Genomic DNA, 18,059 nt, shown 5'->3' on the forward strand with positions numbered 1-18,059 from the left:
GCCGGTTTCCTTTGTCCTTCCTCAGTTTCATAGCAAAACCTCACTAATGTCCTAGAAAAGAGTCCTACTGAGTGCAGGGATTGTTCAGGGAAGACTTTGCAGTCCAGCCCCTAGTTCTGCGGCAATGTCAGTCTCTGCAGGTCTGGGGTGGAAGCCAGGGCTGGGAACCTCTGTCCTGCATCTCTTCACAACACTTGATCCCTAAGGACGCCGCTCCTGGCACTCAGGCCTCAGTAGCCAATCAGAACCTCCAGATGGACTGTCAGTCAGAATGGGAGGGCACTTCCGGTTCGCCTTTCGGTAAGCACCTTGTCTCTGGACTGAGGAAGGTTGTTCTGTTCCATTAGCTACGCTGTGACCTGCTGCCCGGAGCCAGGAGCTGTGGGGAGAGCGGGGCGAGCTCGGAATCCGCCATGGTGAGCAAGGGCCGCCGTCCCCAGACGGGAGGAACCGCGGGAGCCGGTGTGGGGTCCTCCCGGGTCTGTGGGAACCGGCGGTGGGAACCCTTTGCCCCCCGAGGTCCTTGCAACTCCCGCGGTGAAGCGGGACCTCTGAGTGATTTCGCTCCGCGGCGTGCGCAGAGCCTGGAGGAACCTGAGCTTTTGCGTGTGAACGTCCTTTTTACCGTGCAGGACGTCCGTTGTTATCAGACAGATTTATGACTCTCCATGTTTGCAGAAGACTTTCGGGCTTAATTTGTTAAAATAGTTAAATCAGCGGTGGTGGTGCATGCGTTTAAATCCAGTGCTTGGGAAGCAGAGGTCAGCCTGCTCTATAGAGCGCGTTCCAGGACAGCCAGGGACTACAGAGAGACATCCTGTCTGGAGAAACAACTACAAAAACAGAAAGGTAAATAGAATTTAAAACTTCTGTAACCTTGTGTGACGAAACATCCACTTTGCAGCTTCCAGATGGCGTCATCTACAACAACCACACTTAGGCACACCAAGAGACTGATGCCTTCATTGCTTCCACCAGACCTGATCCAAGGTTCCCAGAGTTCTCTGAGTGAACTGGGTACGGAGGGAAACAAGGGATCATGCCATGCACTCAGAGAAAAGATGTTGATTTAAAAGAAGTTTGGAGGCCTTGAATTGTTTAATCTCTTCTTAGATGGGGTAGGGAAGGTTATATTAAAGAAGCCTGTCACCAGCCAAAGAAGTTGACTCCCGCTATTTGGAGGAAATAATTTTTTCCTTTTGTTTGTCTCTTTGTCTCTTTTTCTCTGTCTTATCGTCTTCCTCTCTGTCTGTTTTTCTTAGTGTCTTTCACTCTTTTCCTTTAGAGCTCTTTCTTCATAGACTGTATTCCTGTCGTGGTTTATATTTACTCAGCATCCTCATGCTCCTATCTTTGAATAGTTGGCCCCAATTAGTGGAAGTAATTGAGTAAAATTAGGGGGTCTGCCCTTCTGGGGGTAGATGTGTCTGGTTGATTTAGGTGTGTCACTGTAGGTGGGCTTTGAGGTTTCAGAAACCCAGTGCAAGACAATTGTCTCTTCCTGCCTGCCACCTGCCTGTGTATCAGGTTTTAACCCTCAGCCCCATGCCTGCCCATTGTGAAGCTTCCTTTCAGGATGAGAATGGACTAGCCCTCGGTCACTATAATCAACCCTCAAGATAAAAGCCTTCCATTATAAGAGAAGCCTTGATCATAGTGCTTCTTCACAGCAAGAGAAGAGTCAGGAAGACAGGTTGTGTAATATATTATCTCTCTGTATTCTGTACATGTCCTGGAAAATAAGATAAGTGTGAATGAAAGAGCAGAGGACTGATTTTGTATTTGGGGGGGGGGGTGTTCTTGGTTACTAGAAAACAATGATTTTTTTAAAGATGCTTATTTTATGTATATGAGTGCTTTGTCTACATGTGTGTCTTTGTTCCAGGCGAGGGCATCAGATCCCAGTACAAATGATCGTGAATCACTGTGTGGTTGCTGGGAATGGAACTTTGGATATCTGGAAGAGCTGTCAGTGCTCTTAGCTGCTGAGCCACCTCTCCAGTCCCTTGAGAAAGCATTCAGTCTGTGGCATGGTTATCACTAGCAAGACTTTCACTTCTGTCTTTATTTCTGTCTTAACCCATTTTTCATTTATTAGAGATGTCCTGAGAGTCCACATGTTGTTCCTGATTCTTCTGCTGTTGATATCCAGCTTTACTCTGTGGTGGTCTGACAGGATGCAGGGCTTATTTCAGCTTTCTTCTATCTGTTGAGCCTTGCTTTGTGCCTGAATATGTGGTCAGTTACGGAGAAAGATTCATGAGTGCTTGTTGTGATCTTCACCAGAGAAGTTTGCTGGAACATGGATTTAAGGCAAGAGAGAGTTTTTATTAGCTGACCTGCAGCTACACTGGCTGTTCTTGTATCCCAGCATAGCCCTGAGCCTTTCCCAGCACAGAAACCATGTTCTGGGTTGACATACTTCAGTTAACAAGAACAATTAGTCAGAAGCAGAACTATAGACTAAAAAGCAAGGTTAGTACATGTAGAGACTTCCTGTAAATATGCACTTTGGTGGATTAGGCCTTTGTTTTCTTTTGGCTGGTGGTACTTTCTGTATGTGGATAAGATCTTGACCCTGAGTTAACTTGTTTTGTTTTGTTTTGTTTTGCATTAAACTAACTTTAGCTGCCATTGCTCTTAGACAGATGGGCCAACATCTGGCTACAAGGTTCAATCATTTAGACATTGCCATGACCCCAAAGTTTGGGTTAAAACCCCTTTTGTTTTCTGTTTCTTGAACAAATAGATGAAAAGGTTTAGAGACATCTGGAAATTCTATGCCTGGAGTGGAAATCAGACCTGTTTTTAAAGCCTTAAATTCGTTTTGTTGAGTCTCAGTCCACATTAGGTGCCCAGGGCCCCTTTGTACTGGTGTATAGAGGCCTTCCATTTCCACAGACTCTGGTATCCAGAGACAACCATATCCAGCTGCACCTAGGAACTGTTTTACCATTTCTTAGTCTTTGGGGTTGGGATCTGAAGGATGGCAGCAATCCCGCTCTGAGGTTCCTTTTATCTCCCACTTCGGTCGGTAGCCAGATAGGCAGCTTCTACAAAGTTGGGCTTTCTTAGCTAACATCTTGTAGCCAAAGGTCTGTAAACCCTCAGGAGTCCCTCTGTGGTCTTTATAGTCTGTTTTCCCAGGAAACCTGGAGGAGGGGAAGTCACTCTGCTTTTAGTGTCCTTAACTCCAGGACAACCTGGTCCAGGTTAGTTGCCGACTATAACCTCCCCCGGATCTGTGCAATTACAAACAAAGATGGTTGACGCATCACTGCCAATGAGAGGATGGCGAATGCATCTTCCAGGTCCAAGCCAGTACACACGCTTCTCTGGAAGAAACAGACTCACGAGAATTAGAGGTACCAGGTTTCCTCATAGGCAGGAGCCACATGCTCCAGTGTGACTGACAGACCAGGATGCTTGTCTCATCAACCAGGCAATATGAACTTCATTTACCTGTTTTGTTTCCAGGGTATTTGGTGTTATTTATCTTTTGATTGGAGGCCTAACTTTCAGCTAGGAGATATTCTTCTGACAGAGGGTAGATACCAAATTTTTTGCTGGGTATCTCTAAGTCTCACCGCGTCTCATTATCAGAGAAGGTGAAGGTGACCTTCAGTTTGTGCAGAAGTTCCTGTCAGTTGTTGTTAGTTAAACATCTTTTGAACTGCCTCCAGCAGCTGGGACCTTCTTTTACTTTAAAAAAATTTAAACTTATATAACATTTTTCTAATACCCTGACTGACTGGGTAATCTTTCTAAAAAGAACTTAGTGAAATTCCTTAAATGTCCTTGGAAAGAAGGGAGTATCTGTTCTTTCCAGGCTGTGCTGCCTGGCAGCAGTGCCCTTGCCTACCACAGGGGCAGGGATTTTACTCTTTTCAAAGAGAGTGGTGGGCGTTAGAGATCACTGATTGAAAAAGAGACAGAAATTATGAAATAGAAAATAGTGGAACTTAATCTTTTCTTTTTGGTTCGTTTCGGTTTTCTCCTTCCCTGGAATTACTTAGAGCAGGCACAAAATGGAGGGAATGCTCACCTGGGAACTATTCCCCCCCATGCATTTGTTCTTAGGTGATGGTGAGTTGTGGGTGTAGCCCGGTGGCCTGGTGCCTCCCCCCCCAGGAACCATGCTGTGTGAGAGCGGGGCTCAAGCAACAGTAGAAGGAAGCGCTTCTGTGCCTAGAGTGGCACAGAGGGAGGGGCTGGGTGAAGCGTCCTGTAAATAGCACTTAGGTCCATTTGGTTTATGATGTTTGGTAGCTTCAGTATTTTTGCTTAGCTTTCGTCTGGGTGGCTTCTCCACGGGAGAGACCTGGGTATTGACACCTCCCACTCTCAGTCCATGAGGGTCAATATTTGATTTGAGCTGTAGTAGTGTTTCTTTTCCTTATGAAGGGGAATAGATGTTAGAAATGCATTGATTGAGGAGGCCAGCCCGGACAAGTTATACACACCACACTCTAATGTTAATGGAAGAGCCTTGAGTTCCTCTTGCCAGAGGTAGGGAGAATTACTCCCATTTTAGTAGGCAGAACTTTCTCCAACCCATTGAGGAAATGGGGCTACTGTTTAAATTCCTGACTTTGGGAAAAGGATTTTCTCCAGGGACCAGATACTCCATTATACAATATTGCACAATTTATCCAAATAGCTAAAGTTTAAAATAAGCAAAGACTAAGATAGACAAATAGTACTGTGAACCTGAGTAGACCTTAGGAATTTATAAATTTCGATTTTTAAATATACATTTTTATCAAACAAATCTTATTTATCAAATATACCTTATTCATCAAGCATATGTTATTTATCAAAATTTTTTAGCAGCTTGGTGTTAGCGTATGTGGAAGCAGGCAGAGTGATCATTTTATATGGTTCCACAGTGGCACAGATTTTTCCAAAGAATTATTTTGTTTAAAGAGGCTCCGTTGTATACACCCTCATTCTCCAGTAAAGTCCACACAAAATTTCCCAAAGGAAAAGACATAAGGGAAGTAGAGGCCTGTATTTCCATTGATGAGCTCTTTCTACAGAATAATAGTTAAAGAGACCATAGATTTCTGGTGCATTATTAATCGCAGAATTCCCAGATCTGCTCCAGGGTAATAAAAAGAAAGCTTCAGAGTAGCAAAGGTTTAGGGGGGGAAAAAAAATCTTATCTATTGAAAAAGCCTTTTATGAAATAAACAGGCTCACATGATCGATCTGAAAGTAACTTTCTTTATTACTGTTTCTTAAAAAATTCTCTTTCAAAAAAACCCTAGCCAATATAAGAGCTATTGAGTGTCATATTATATTCCTTAAATAAACAATAGGGACAAAGCCATGCTATAAACACAAGGATTCAGAAAATTTTTCTCCCAGGCTTTAAAACTTCATACTGATGGTAACGATGACGATGCTCAGGTGTCCGCCAGCTTCCTTGATGTCTATTGTCTGTAAAGCAGGCAGAAAGGCACAGGGCAAAGACAGTGACCTAGAGAGTATCCCAAATCTTAAGATGCATTTTTCTATTGTATAAATAGTTAGTTAAACCTTGAATTTTATAACATAAGAATAAGTGCAGAAAGTCAGTTACTGAGACAAGGAGTTGTGTCTTCATGATATCTGCCAGGTTCTCTTTGTGAGTGAAAAACTGGCACTAAAGTTATTTCATGCCTGACCTTGAAGACTCCCGGAATTGTCCTCAGAAGAGCACTCTGTCTCCAGGACGACGAGTCTGTTTGAATTTGCTGAGGCCTCAGCTGGAAACCTGGCTGAGAAAGCATGCTTTGTTCACTAACATTTTATAGTTTAAGAAGTCATCCTTCTAAGGACTCACAGATAGACTTATGCCCAGAAAGTGTAAAGCAATCAAAGGTTGTGGAAAGAACCCCACAGCTGTTCTTGTTAGGGAGGTAAATAAATAAAGTCACTTGAGAACATTACAGGCAGGAACAACCAGTCATTCATTTGCCAAGTAGGGCTCCCCACCAATGTCTAGTGGCTCAGCTTGTTAAATTCTAGTTGTCATTACTGTGTATTCTTTTGGTGACCTCCAACAACTTTTTTAATCAAAGTTTCCCTTTACAAAGCTGAAAATCGTAGCACATTTTTCCACAGCTCGCCCGAGGTATGGCTGGGGAAGAAACTGGCGCATTTCCTTTGTCTTGTCTCAGTTTCATAGCAAAACCTGGCTAATTCCCCAAAAATGAGTTCTCAGCCCCCTAGAAACTGATCAGTGTTGTCTTCTTTTTTAAGGGTTGCTACCTTTTAAGCTACTTACTGTCAACAGCAGCTGAGGCCCAAGAGCTAAGGAAATTCTGTTCCCTTAGGCACTAACTCTTTCAAAGCTACTAAGAGAACTTACCTAAATCTGTTCTGATAAAGACTCCTGATTGAAAGGTTGAGGTAGAATCCTGCTTCCTAGAGAGGCTGAACAGCAAACAGCTGACCTAGCTCACCTCACATCCCCCTTAAAATAATATTCTACATTTTCTCCTTTTTGTCTAAATAAAGTTATTTTCATTATTGTAGCTCTATAGTAGAGCTCGAGGTCAGGGATGGCAATGACTCCAGAAGTTTCTTTATTGTACAGGATTGTTTGGGCTATCCTGGGTTTTTTTTTTTTCTTTTTCCATGTGAAATTGAGTGTTGTTCTTTCAAGGTCTGTGAAGAATTGTGTTTGGATTTTTACGGGGCTTGCATTGAATCTGTAGATTGCTTTTGGTAAGATTGCCATTTTTACTGTGTTGATCCTCACTATCCAAGAGCATGGAAGCTCTTTCCATTTTCTGATATCCTCTTCATTTTATTTCTTCAAAGACTTAAGTTCTTGTCATACCACCAGCAAAGGAAAGGTAGAGGCCTATCCATTCTTTGGTAGACTCCGGTGAGTTTTGTTCTTTCCGTTGTTGTCTTCTCTCTTGTTAATTCTTTTTCCCTAGCCAGAACTCTGACGTATGTATGCAGAATGAGTGTCCAGTCTATACCTACAGATTTAACTATTAACTGAAATATTTTGGCTATAAAAGTGTATTGTTGGACTCCTTTCCTAGGAGGAGGCCAAATCAGAAGGCCAGTTCCTGGAGGACCTTTTTAAGCTATTATTTGAGTAGGTTTAGTTTGGGTTGGACCACTTCTACCAACCCAGAATGGGTATGTACAGAAACTAGCAAGTACTTTTATACTCCCGCAATCAGCCAGATATTGGTGAAGTTTGTTTTCCTAGAGTTCTTGGTAGTCTTACTCTCTTACCTGTACCCTTTCCTTCAGAAGAGCTCTCAACTATGTTGTTTGTTGTGGGTATAAGAGCTTGACCCAGAGTTAGCTTGTTTGTTTCCTTCTCATTATACAGCTCTCAGACTGGTGGGCCAGCCTGTGGCTACATGGTCTAATAATTTGGACTGGTATGTCACAAGGCATTTTCATGGCCCCAAAATTTGGGTTAAAACCCTTTTGCCTGTGCTTCCTGGGGAAACAGATGAAAAGGTTTTGAGACATCTGGAAATTCTGTGGCTGAAATGGAAGTTATAGCTGTTTTGAAAGTGGCTTTTTTTATGTCTCAGTTCACATTAGGGACTCAGTGTCCCTCGTTTGTGCTGGTGTGTTTCCAGAAACTCCGGAATCCAGAGGCAGTGATACCCAGCTGCACCTAGGAACTCTTGAGCATTTTTCACAGTCCTTGGTATTGGTATCTGAAGGATGACAGCATTCCTACTTTGAGACAGGCTCCTTTTGCTTCCCTTCAACTGGTAGCCAAGGTAGGTAGGCTTCTATAACCTTGGGCTTTCTTAGCCAGTATTTGGTAACCCAAGCCCTGTAACTCTTGTAGTCAATCCCTCAATGGCCCCTTTTTAATGTGTTTTCAAAAACAAAAACAAAAAAACCTGTGAAGGAAAGATAAGAACTCTGCATTTAGTGTGTTTACCTCCTGGGGCGACCTTGTACAGTGTGTTGCCCACTGCAAGCTTCCTCTGGGTCTGATCATTTAAAAGCAAATATAGAATAATTCGCCTTTGCCAATGGGAGGCTAAAGAATGCATCTTTCAGGAGAGCGAACACCCGTTTCTCTGGAAGAATCAGACTCAAGAGGATCAGAAGACCCAGGTTTCTTTATAGGTAAGAGAGGCATGTTTCAAGGTGACTAGCAGGGTGCCAGGATGCCTGTTTCTTCAAGACAGACAGTTTAGACTTCAAATTCCCCCTTTGTTTCCAGGGTCATTGGATATTGCTTATCTTTTGATTGGAGGTAGAACTTTCTGCTAGGTTATAGTCTTCTGACAGATGTTAAGATACCAAAATTTTATTGGGGATCTATGAGTTTCACTGTGTCTCATTATCCGAGAAAGTGAAGTTGGCTGTGAGTTTATGCAAAAGTTCTTTTTTTGCAATCAGTTTTCATTGGTAAACACCTTTTAAACTACCTCCAGCAACTGAAACCTATTTATACTTTTAATCTTTTTTAGTTTTTGCAACACTTTTCTAATATCTGGGGCAACTGTTGTTGTTGCAGTTATCTTTAATCTTTCTAAAAAGTTGGACTGAATGAATTTCTGCATTATGGTATGGCTACAAACTTGTGGGGGGGGGCAAGATATGTGTTGGTTTGCATTGGATTGGCCCCCATAGACTCGTGTCTTTGAATGCTTGGCCCATAAGGAATGGCAGTAGGAGGAGGTGTGGCGTTGTTGGAGTGTGTCATAGTGGAGGCAGATCTGTGTGTCTCTTTCTCCTGCTGCTGTGAATCAAGATATAGAACTCTCAGCTCCTTCTCCAGCACCATGTCTGCCTGCATGATACTGTGCTTCTCTCTCTCTCTCTCTCTCTCTCTCTCTCTCTCTCTCTCTTTCTGTGATGATAATGGACTAAACCTATGAAATGTAAGCCAGCCCCTGTGAACTGTTTTCCTTTATAAGAGTGGCTGTGGTCATGGTGTCTCTTTACAAACTTAAAATCCTAACTATGACACCTGGGGACCTGGAATATTTCAGGTTCCCAGCCCCCTAGCAGTTGCCTGACTACTGGACTCCTCTTCCTTCCAAGGGGCTCTGAAACCCCTGGTGTAGAGGTTCGGTCTCTGGATACTCTGTGAGACCTCGAGTAATGTTTTGGATAGTTACCATAGAGGATGCTGGGACATGGGTTCAATCCAATAGAAAGTCTTTATTAGCCAGCCGGGGACTACACTGCTTATTTGGGATCTGAGTATAGCATCAAGTCTTCTTCAGCATGCACTTTTTTTCCTGCTTTTCTTTTTTTTTAATTTTATTTTATATTTACACTTCCTTCCCTCCTCCCAATCCCTTCCAACTCCCCCACATACTCTCCTCCCTCCCCCTCCCAGCTTGAGAGAGGGCAGGGAACCCTGCCCTGTGGGAAGTTCAAGGCCCAACTCCCTACATCCAGGTCTAGGAAGCTTTGCATCCAAATAGACTAGGGTCCCAAAAAGCCAGAACATGCAGTAGAAACGAGTTCCAGTGCCTTTATCAATGGCTTCTCAGTCAGCCCCCATTGTCAGCCACAATCAGAGAGTCCGGTTTGATCACATGCTCGTTCAGATCCGGTCCAGCTGGATTTGGTGAGCTTCCATTAGATCAGGCACACTGCCTCAGTTGGTGGACCAACCCCTCGCAGTCCTGATTTCCTTGCTCATCTTCTCCCTCCTTCTGCTCTTCAACTGGACCTTGGGAGTTAAGTCCCTTGCTCTGGTGAGGGTCTCTGTCTCTATCTCCATCTGTAGCTGGACGAAGATTTTATAGTGATATTCAAGATAATCCTCAGTGTGATAGTGGGACAAGGACAGTTTCGGCACCCTCTCCTCTGCTGCCCAAGGACCTAGCTGGGGACATCCCCGTGGACACCTGGGATCCCCTCTAGAGCCACGTCTCTTGCCAACCCTAAAATGGTTCCCACAGGAGCAGGGAAGAAGACACCTTTTGTTTTTGTTTTGTTTTTCGAGACAGGATTTCTCTGTGTAGCCTTGGCTATCCTGAAACTCAATCTGTAGACCAGGGTGGCTTTGAATTCACAGAGATCCGCCTGCCTCTGCCTCTCGAGTGCTGTTGTGCTTTTAGGCACAAAAACCATGTTCTGGGTTGATATACTTCTGTTAAAACCAACAGTTAGCCAGAAGCAGAGCTATAGAAGCTCAAAAGCATGATTTACAGACTTTCCCATAACTGTGGACATAGGTGGATTAGAACTTTGTTTCCGTTTTTGGCACATGGTGCTGCATATGTGGTGAGTTTTCCAGCCTGAACAGCCCTTCCCTGATGGAGTCAGTTATGCTTAGGTCTGGGGCCTGTTACAGTGCTGAGATGAAGCGATATTTTCTTGTGTTTCACTGGAAACGCAAATGTTTGTTAGGTCCATTTGGTTAATAATATCTGTTAGCTCCAGTATTTCTGTTTAGTTTTTGTCTGGATGACCTGTCCATGGGTGAGAGTGGGGTGTTGATGTCTCCCACTATCAGGGTGTGGGTAACAATATTTGATTTAAATTGTAGTAGTGTTCCTTTTACAAATGAGGCCGCCCTTTTGTTTGGCAAATAGATGTTAGAAATTGGTGGGCATACTAGAAGAGCAATGAGGCCACATTTATTAATTTCTTCGGTGGGATTCACACATGATAGGCAAAGAGTCTGCTACTGCATCAGCTTTCCTACAGAATGTCCTTGAGCCAGACATGTGCGCCACACCTTTAATTCCAATACTTGAAAAGCTGAAGCAGGAGGCTTCAGTCTAGACCAGAGCATAGAATGAGACATGGCCTGAAAGACACAGAATAATTTCCTCATTATAATACCAAGAATTCAGTTGGGCATATTTGCAAGTTCTACAGTGTATCATTGAAAAATAAAATACAGTTTTCCTAGGCCGATAGAAGGCCAAATGGTTATGCCTTTTACACGGCTAGACAGTCCATTACTAGAGTTAAAAGATTTTAAAATTAATCTGTCACTTTCACTTTATTTTTGTTCTTCAAGAAATTGCCATATATTTCTGTATTTTGCTCTGATTTAGTCGTTACATTTAAGTAGCTGAGCATGAGGGCTCACACCTGTCATCATAGTATTTTAGAGACAGGTGCAGGAAGTTCAAGACTAACCTCATCCAAGTAGTGAGTTCCAGGCCAGTCAGAGCTATAAAGAGCTCTTGTGGCAAGAAGCGCTCAAAAAGTAGAAATATGTTTAAGATTAGGAGTGAGACCATCTGTGAGTTAGAATTTGATCAGATACTGCTGATGAGGTGGCTCCATTGAAAAGTGCTCTGTGTGCAAGCCCGATGACCACAGTTTGATCCTAAGAACCCTTGGTGAATGGAGAAACTGATTTCTTAATGTTGTTCTCTGATCTTCAAACTCTCACTGTGGCACTCTTGTGCCTGCCCCAACATGCATACCACATACATTCATCACGCTAATATATGCAATACTAAATTTTTAATTGTCTAGATAGGAAAAAAGAATATATTTTTGTATTGTGATGGGATTAAGATATCAAGTCGATGTATGATATGTATTAATAAACAGATAATTCTTGTACTGAAAATGTAGTGCTTTTATGTAACATTATTTCTGCGTTTCTCCGAAAGCTCCTTTTAATCAGTTGGAACTAAAATAGTTCACTATAGAGGGAATTTGTTTTATTTTTTAAGATTAGATCTTCAGTGGCTAAGGCTGACCTTGAACATCCTGTTTCCACCTCCCTGTTCATAAGATCGTGGATGTCAGGTATCCATGCCTACCCGACAAATACCTTCACAAAAGACTTTATTTTCGTGAGACCTCTGTTGTGTAGGTTGTAGTATTTAGCCTAATACTCAAAATGTAATTTTAGAGCCACTCCTAAGTCTATAGTGCGATGATCAGTGTAACTGGACAAGCAAAGGCTGTTCGTTTGGTCCTATGGATTCTTGCCTGTGGACAGTAAATTCCTGTTTCATTTAGAAACAGCCATTTCTGGGTATACTACAAGTCTTCTTCCTCCAAGATAAACATGTACGTGTCTTCTGGTAATAACAATCACAAGTTGAAGGCACTATACTGAAAGTTTCCACGGGATGTAAAGATGTCTCATGTAATTGTGCACGTAGAGCTTGCAGAAGACAGTTCCCATACCCAGGTTGACATTTCTTTTAAGTATGAATGGAATCAATACCTGTTCCATATTTGTGGCCTTTCACAATTCTCTTGTAACATGCATCCCAAACCCTTTGTTCTCCTTTTTCCTGGAGTATTCTTATATGATTCTTTTTGTGTTCTTGTTTCTTGAAGTGGTAGGGTCTCATATACCTCTGGCTGGTCACAAACTCCGTATGTCCCCAAGAATGACCTTGACTTCTGATCCTTCTACCTCCAACTTTGAAGAGATGGGCTTACAGATATCCTGGTCCTTGCCCCTCTTAAGAAATAGGAATTGAACTGAAGGCTTCATGCATGCTGTGCCACCAACTGAGCCACATCTTTAGGCCCTTTAATTGTTTTCTTTTTAGTAGGGCTTAGTTTTAATTTTTCTATGTATAAGTGTTTTGCCTGCTTATATGCCTGTGTACAGTGCGTGTGCCTAGTGCCCAAAAGAGACCAGAAGAGTCAGATCCCCTAGAAGTGGAGTTAAAGGTGGTTGTGGGCCACTATGGGTTGCTAGGAACCAAACCCAGGTCCTTTGGAGGAATGTGAAGTGCTGGTAACCACTGAGCTACTTGCTTGGCCCAGAGTGTTCTGAATCTAATCATCCCAAATTCTCTAGTTCTCCAGACATTTTGTTTAGTCTGATCTTCTTTTGTAAGTTACTGCTTTATGGTATATGTATGGGTGTTTTGTCTGCCTGTGTGTCCATGTGCCACATGCATGTCTGCAGTCAGAGAATGCCAGAAGGGGGCACTGAGTCCTTTGGGACTGTATTTAATGATCACCGAGTCACTATGAGGTTTCAAGGAATCAAACCGTATCCTCTAGAAGAGCAGGCAGTGCTCTTCAACCACTGTGCCAGTGTAAAGCTTGAGAGGTCTAAACAACAATTTAGGTCATGTCCTGTATACATATGTAGTCTCAAAAGTGAAGGCCTGACAGTGAAGAGCCGTGGAGAATCAGCTCCTCCCAATCCACCGTTTTCCTAGCCCTCTGTTGGCGCTGCTGTAACCATGCTTCAGTGCTTTGTTTATCCAGCGCACTAGCACATTACCCCTGGTTTTCTCTTTGCCGGGAACGGTCAACTGTTATTTCCTTTGTGTTACTTAAAGAGGGAACGCTACTCTAATCACTTCAAAAAGCTGGAGCCTTATATCCCAGAGTGGTGGATTGTGCCTGTAATTCTAGCACTTGGAAATTAAGGTAGGAAGATCAAGGTCAGGGCTGAGCTGTCTTGGTTGCACATGGATTCAGTATCACTTGGAGCTACAGGACACCCTGCCTCACTGATAATAAAAATCTGCAATCTTAGTGTGGGTCCTGGGCTTCCGTGAAGAAACTGAGACTTACTTGCATGGAGGCATGAGATACAGCCTCAGTTCCATTTTGATGTTACAATATATTCAAATACCCAAACTTTAAGAAACCTGCCATTAAAAGCTGTATGTAGGAAGTAGAAGTGGCCAAAGAGAGAGAGCGAGAGATGAGAAGTTCTAGTGAGAAAGAGCCGTGTAAGCCCTTTGGAAATGAAGCCCCAGGTGTCTGACACAGAGCTGCAGGATTTAAGATTACCCTGCAAGGTTTTGGACTTGTTTGGTCCAATCTTTTCTTAATACTTGTGTTTGATAGCTATAATTTGTGTTTTCGTATTACAAGATGTCACAGTTAAGCGATTGCCTTGAGTGTCAGAAGAAACTTTGCATGTTTGAACAGTGCAGGGACTGTTATATCATATGATTATCTTTAAAGCTCTACTAAATGTATTTTGCTTCATGTTTTGGCTGTTCAATGAAAAATCTTCCAGATAGTATATTGTATTTGTGCATTTGTCTTTGCTGTGTGGCCTTCATGAGTGACTTAAGAAACCCTGAGGAGGAGGAGCCTTTCTGGAGGAATGTAGTCTCTGGGGAGTAGCTTTGAGTGCTTATCCCCTCACCCATATTTTGTGTGGTTGAAACTCAGCAGCCTTCTTCTCCTGCAGCCATCCCAACACCATCCTTAGATGTTCCTAAAGAATGGAAGGCAAAGTAGAAGCAATTGCTTTCCCTTGCTGATCCATTTTTCTTGCCTGATATTTTTATGCTTATAGTTTTGACTGCAAAAATTAGATTTTTGTACATGTCAAGTATTTCCTCTTGTACTGAGGTTTGCCCACGTCATGCCTTTTGAACTTTGATAGAGGGTGTCATTTTTCAGACAAAGAATGCATGCAGTCATGAAATTGATAGTGATCTCCTGAATCACTGAATTACAGGTGTGTAACAGCATCCCTTCCTTTGTGATTGTTTTTCCATTTTTAAAATTTTCAAATATGTGAATCATTTGCCTATATACATGGCTGTGTACCATTCGTCTGTCTGGTATTTAGTGAAGTCAGAAGAGAGCTTTGGAATCTCTTGACCTGGAGTTTAAAATGTTTAGGAGCCTCCAAGTGAGTATTGGGGATTGATTCCAGTTGTCTTCAGTAGCAGTAGGTGATCTTATTTGTTGGCCCATCTTTATAATCTCTTTCTCTATAGGTATTGCTATTTTTTATTGTTTCAGGATCAGCATTTGTTTTACTAACATTTTTAATTACTTTTACCTGTCAGTCAGTAACTTCTTAAAAATGCCTTCCTTTCTAGGAATTATTAGCCTTACAGTTTAAAAGAAATTTTTCCAGTTTATGATGAACAGGTTCAGAATTGGAATGGATGTTCTAATTCTATGTAGGAATTTTGAGTGAGCCCCTGAGTGTTTTCTGTTTTTGTTTGTTTGAAACAGAGTCTCACTATGTACCTTTGGCTGTTTTGGCTAGCTCTTCATAGACCAGACTGACTTGGAAATCACAGAGATTCATGTGTCTCTTCTCCTGAGGTTTTGGGTTATATGTGTGCACCACCACACCTATCCTTTTAAAGTTAATCATTTTGATAAAATTTTTCTGAGTTTGTGTACTGAATCGTGCTACTCTGTTTATAAGTTTCTCTGTAGGTATTACTCGGCAGTTCTCCTGCAATGCCGTATTCTATCTGGTGGTCACAGAAAGAGAAGGCATCATCCTCCTTTTCAGTTTCCTTCTAAAATGAATTGGTTATTGTATTTGAAATTCTATGACCTATGTCATAGAATACATTGAGTACACAGAGTTATCTAACTATATTCTCAATGAAGTATACATTTACAATGAAGTCAATTTCAACATTTCCATTATATACTTATGGGACATTTTAGGATGCAGTGACCTATGAAGATGTGCATGTAAACTTCACGCATGAAGAGTGGGCTTTGCTGGATCCTTCCCAGAAGAGTCTCTACAAAGATGTGATGCTGGAAACCTACTGGAACCTCACTTCTATAGGTAAGAATATGAGCTTTCTGTCACTTTTTAACCTAAGGGGCCAAGCCTTTTTTGCTGGTTGGTGCTCTCCGTGATTTTGACTGTGGAAGAAGAATCCAGTGAATAAATTAGGGATTGTTCTAAAGTTCCCTGAAGATAGAAATTTAAATTGTGCCTAATATTATGTAATATATTCTTGGTACTGTATTTTAGGCTACAAATGGGAAGACCATAATACTGAAGAATATGATCAAAGTTCTAGAAGACATGAAAGGTAATTTTCACATGCAAGCTGATACATATGTACCAGGTACCTCTGAAAAAATGTTGAGGTATCCTACACTTTTAATAAAAACCAGTAGTGTAAATAAGCACAGCTTTACAATGCTTATTAAATTCTCACAACACCTTGTACTCTAATGTCAGGTGCTGATCATTGTTTGCAAAGCATTTCTTTAAGAAAGAAGACAAGGAAACAATGCCATAATAGATGTCACAATTTCAATAATAGACATATGAGAGGCTTGTTGTATAATTGACCATCCACATAGTTTCATGCCCATCAAGTATTGTAAAAGGAATACACATTGACAAAGGATTTAGTTTATGACCAAGACCTGTTATAAGCAAATTGTCCTTATTATTACTAGTAGTCCTCAAATCCTTGTAGTGAGGGACTTACTATAGTTTAATGAAAGGAACAATTTATGAGAGTCAAGGATCTTGTTATCATGTGAAACCCTAATCCATACACCACTTCTTCATGAGGCATAAAAAGTTAGACCATGTGAATGCAATGTGAAAACATTTTGTTTTTTATCCTTCCTTTGATAGGTACATCATCTTCAAAGACACACAAATATTCAATACTCAAGAGGATCTTTATGAATGTAAGCAACATGATAAAATATTTGGATCTGATTTCTCTTTGAAAGTACATCAAAGGACTCATTTAGAAGTAAAAAACTATGGATATAATCAAAGTATTAAAGCCTTTCCATGTCACAATCCTGATCAAGTATGTAGACCTCATACCAGAGAGAAAACACATGGATATCGTCAATGTAATACAGCCATTGCACACACCAATTATCTTCTAATACGTGAAAGAACCCCTACTGGAAAGGTACCTCATAAGTGTAATCAATGTGATAAGACCTTTGCACAGAAGAGTCGTCTTTTCAGACATGAAAGAATTCATACTGGAGAGAAACCCTATGAATGTAGTCAGTGTGCTAAAGCCTTTGGACATAAATATGATCTTCAAGTACATGAAAGAACCCATACTGGAGAGAAACCCTATGGGTGTAATCACTGTGGTAAAGCCTTTGCTTATAAAAATCAACTTCAAATACATGAAAGAATTCATACTGGAGAGAGACCCTATGGATGTAGTCACTGTGGTAAAACCTTTGCATGTAAAAGTAATCTTAAAATACATGAAAGACGTCATACTGGAGAGAAACCATATGAATGTAACCAATGTGGTAAAGCCTTTGCATGTAAAAGTAATCTTCAAACACATGAAAGAGGTCATACTGGTGAGAGGCCCTATGAATGTAATCAATGTGGTAAAGTCTTTGGACAGAAACGTGATCTTCAAATTCATGAAAGAATTCATACTGGAGAGAAACATAATGTATGCAATCAATGTGGTAAAGCTTTTGCACAGAAGAGTCATCTTCTCAGTCATGAAAGAAGGCATAGTGGAGAGAAACCCTATGGATGTAATCACTGTGGTAAAGCCTTTGCATGTAAAAGAAATCTTCAAATACATGAAAGAAGTCATACTGGAGAGAAACCCTATGAATGTAGTCAATGTGGTAAAGCCTTTGCATGTAAAAGTAATCTTCAAACACATGAAAGAGGTCATACTGGAGAGAAACCCTATGAGTGTAATCATTGTGGGAAAGCCTTTGCCTATAAAAGTCATCTTCAAACACATGAAAGAAGTCATACTGGAGAGAGACCCTATGAATGTAATCACTGTGGTAAAACCTTTGCTTATAAAAGTCATCTTAAAATACATGAAAGAAGTCATACTGGAGAGAAACCTTATGGATATAATTAATATGGTAAAGCTCTTGAATATATTGTATTCCAAGAATATGGGATAATTTGAACAAAAACCCATTTGCAAATGAAAACCCTATTTATGCTGTCATCCATTATGTTTGAATTGTTACTTTATTCTGGGGACTAAATACTTCTTTATATATTCTCAGAACTCACCAATGAATGCCAGAGAATTTTACCAGTGAGTAAATGTGATCACTACTAAGCCTGATAACCAGAATTCATTCTCTAGGAGACCCACATTTCTCCTACAAGTTTCTTTTCTGATTACTGCACTTGTGTTGTATGCACACTAACACACCAGCACATAACAAATTTTGAAGCTGAAATCAGAGCCAGTGAGTTCACCAGTTTAGGGCACTTAACTGCCAAGCATGACTACCCTGGTTTGATCTCTAGTACTCACACAGAGGAACTAGAGACCAGATACCTGTAAGTTGTCCTCTGACTGGCACGTAGACACCATGGCACTGTTGTTTATACACAGTAATTCCTTCTTATTTTTGGAGACATTGTTCAGCAGTGAAGGCTTCATAGCCCTGAAACTCAT

General features: G+C 41.3%; 1 protein-coding gene across 2 annotated transcripts; it reads left to right on the plus strand.

Annotated features, from left to right (window-relative positions):
- Nucleotides 1-263: 263 nt before the first annotated feature.
- LOC125396607 (uncharacterized) lies at nt 264-17,597 on the plus strand. Of its 2 annotated transcripts, XM_048428591.3 has the most exons (5): nt 287-416; nt 633-849; nt 15,328-15,454; nt 15,647-15,707; nt 16,268-17,597. In XM_048428591.3, the coding sequence occupies exons 2-5, from the start codon at nt 730-732 to the stop codon at nt 17,502-17,504; spliced, it is 1,545 nt and encodes a 514-aa protein (XP_048284548.2). In that variant the 5' UTR covers nt 287-416; nt 633-729; the 3' UTR covers nt 17,505-17,597. The 2 variants fall into 2 exon arrangements, with proteins under 2 accessions (XP_048284547.3, XP_048284548.2); XM_048428590.3 differs by lacking the exon at nt 633-849 and having other exon boundaries at nt 264-416.
- Nucleotides 17,598-18,059: the final 462 nt, after the last annotated feature.

The sequence above is a fragment of the Myodes glareolus genome, chromosome 8 (assembly GCF_982192425.1).
Source record: "Myodes glareolus chromosome 8, mMyoGla1.1, whole genome shotgun sequence".
NCBI lineage: Eukaryota > Metazoa > Chordata > Mammalia > Rodentia > Cricetidae > Myodes > Myodes glareolus.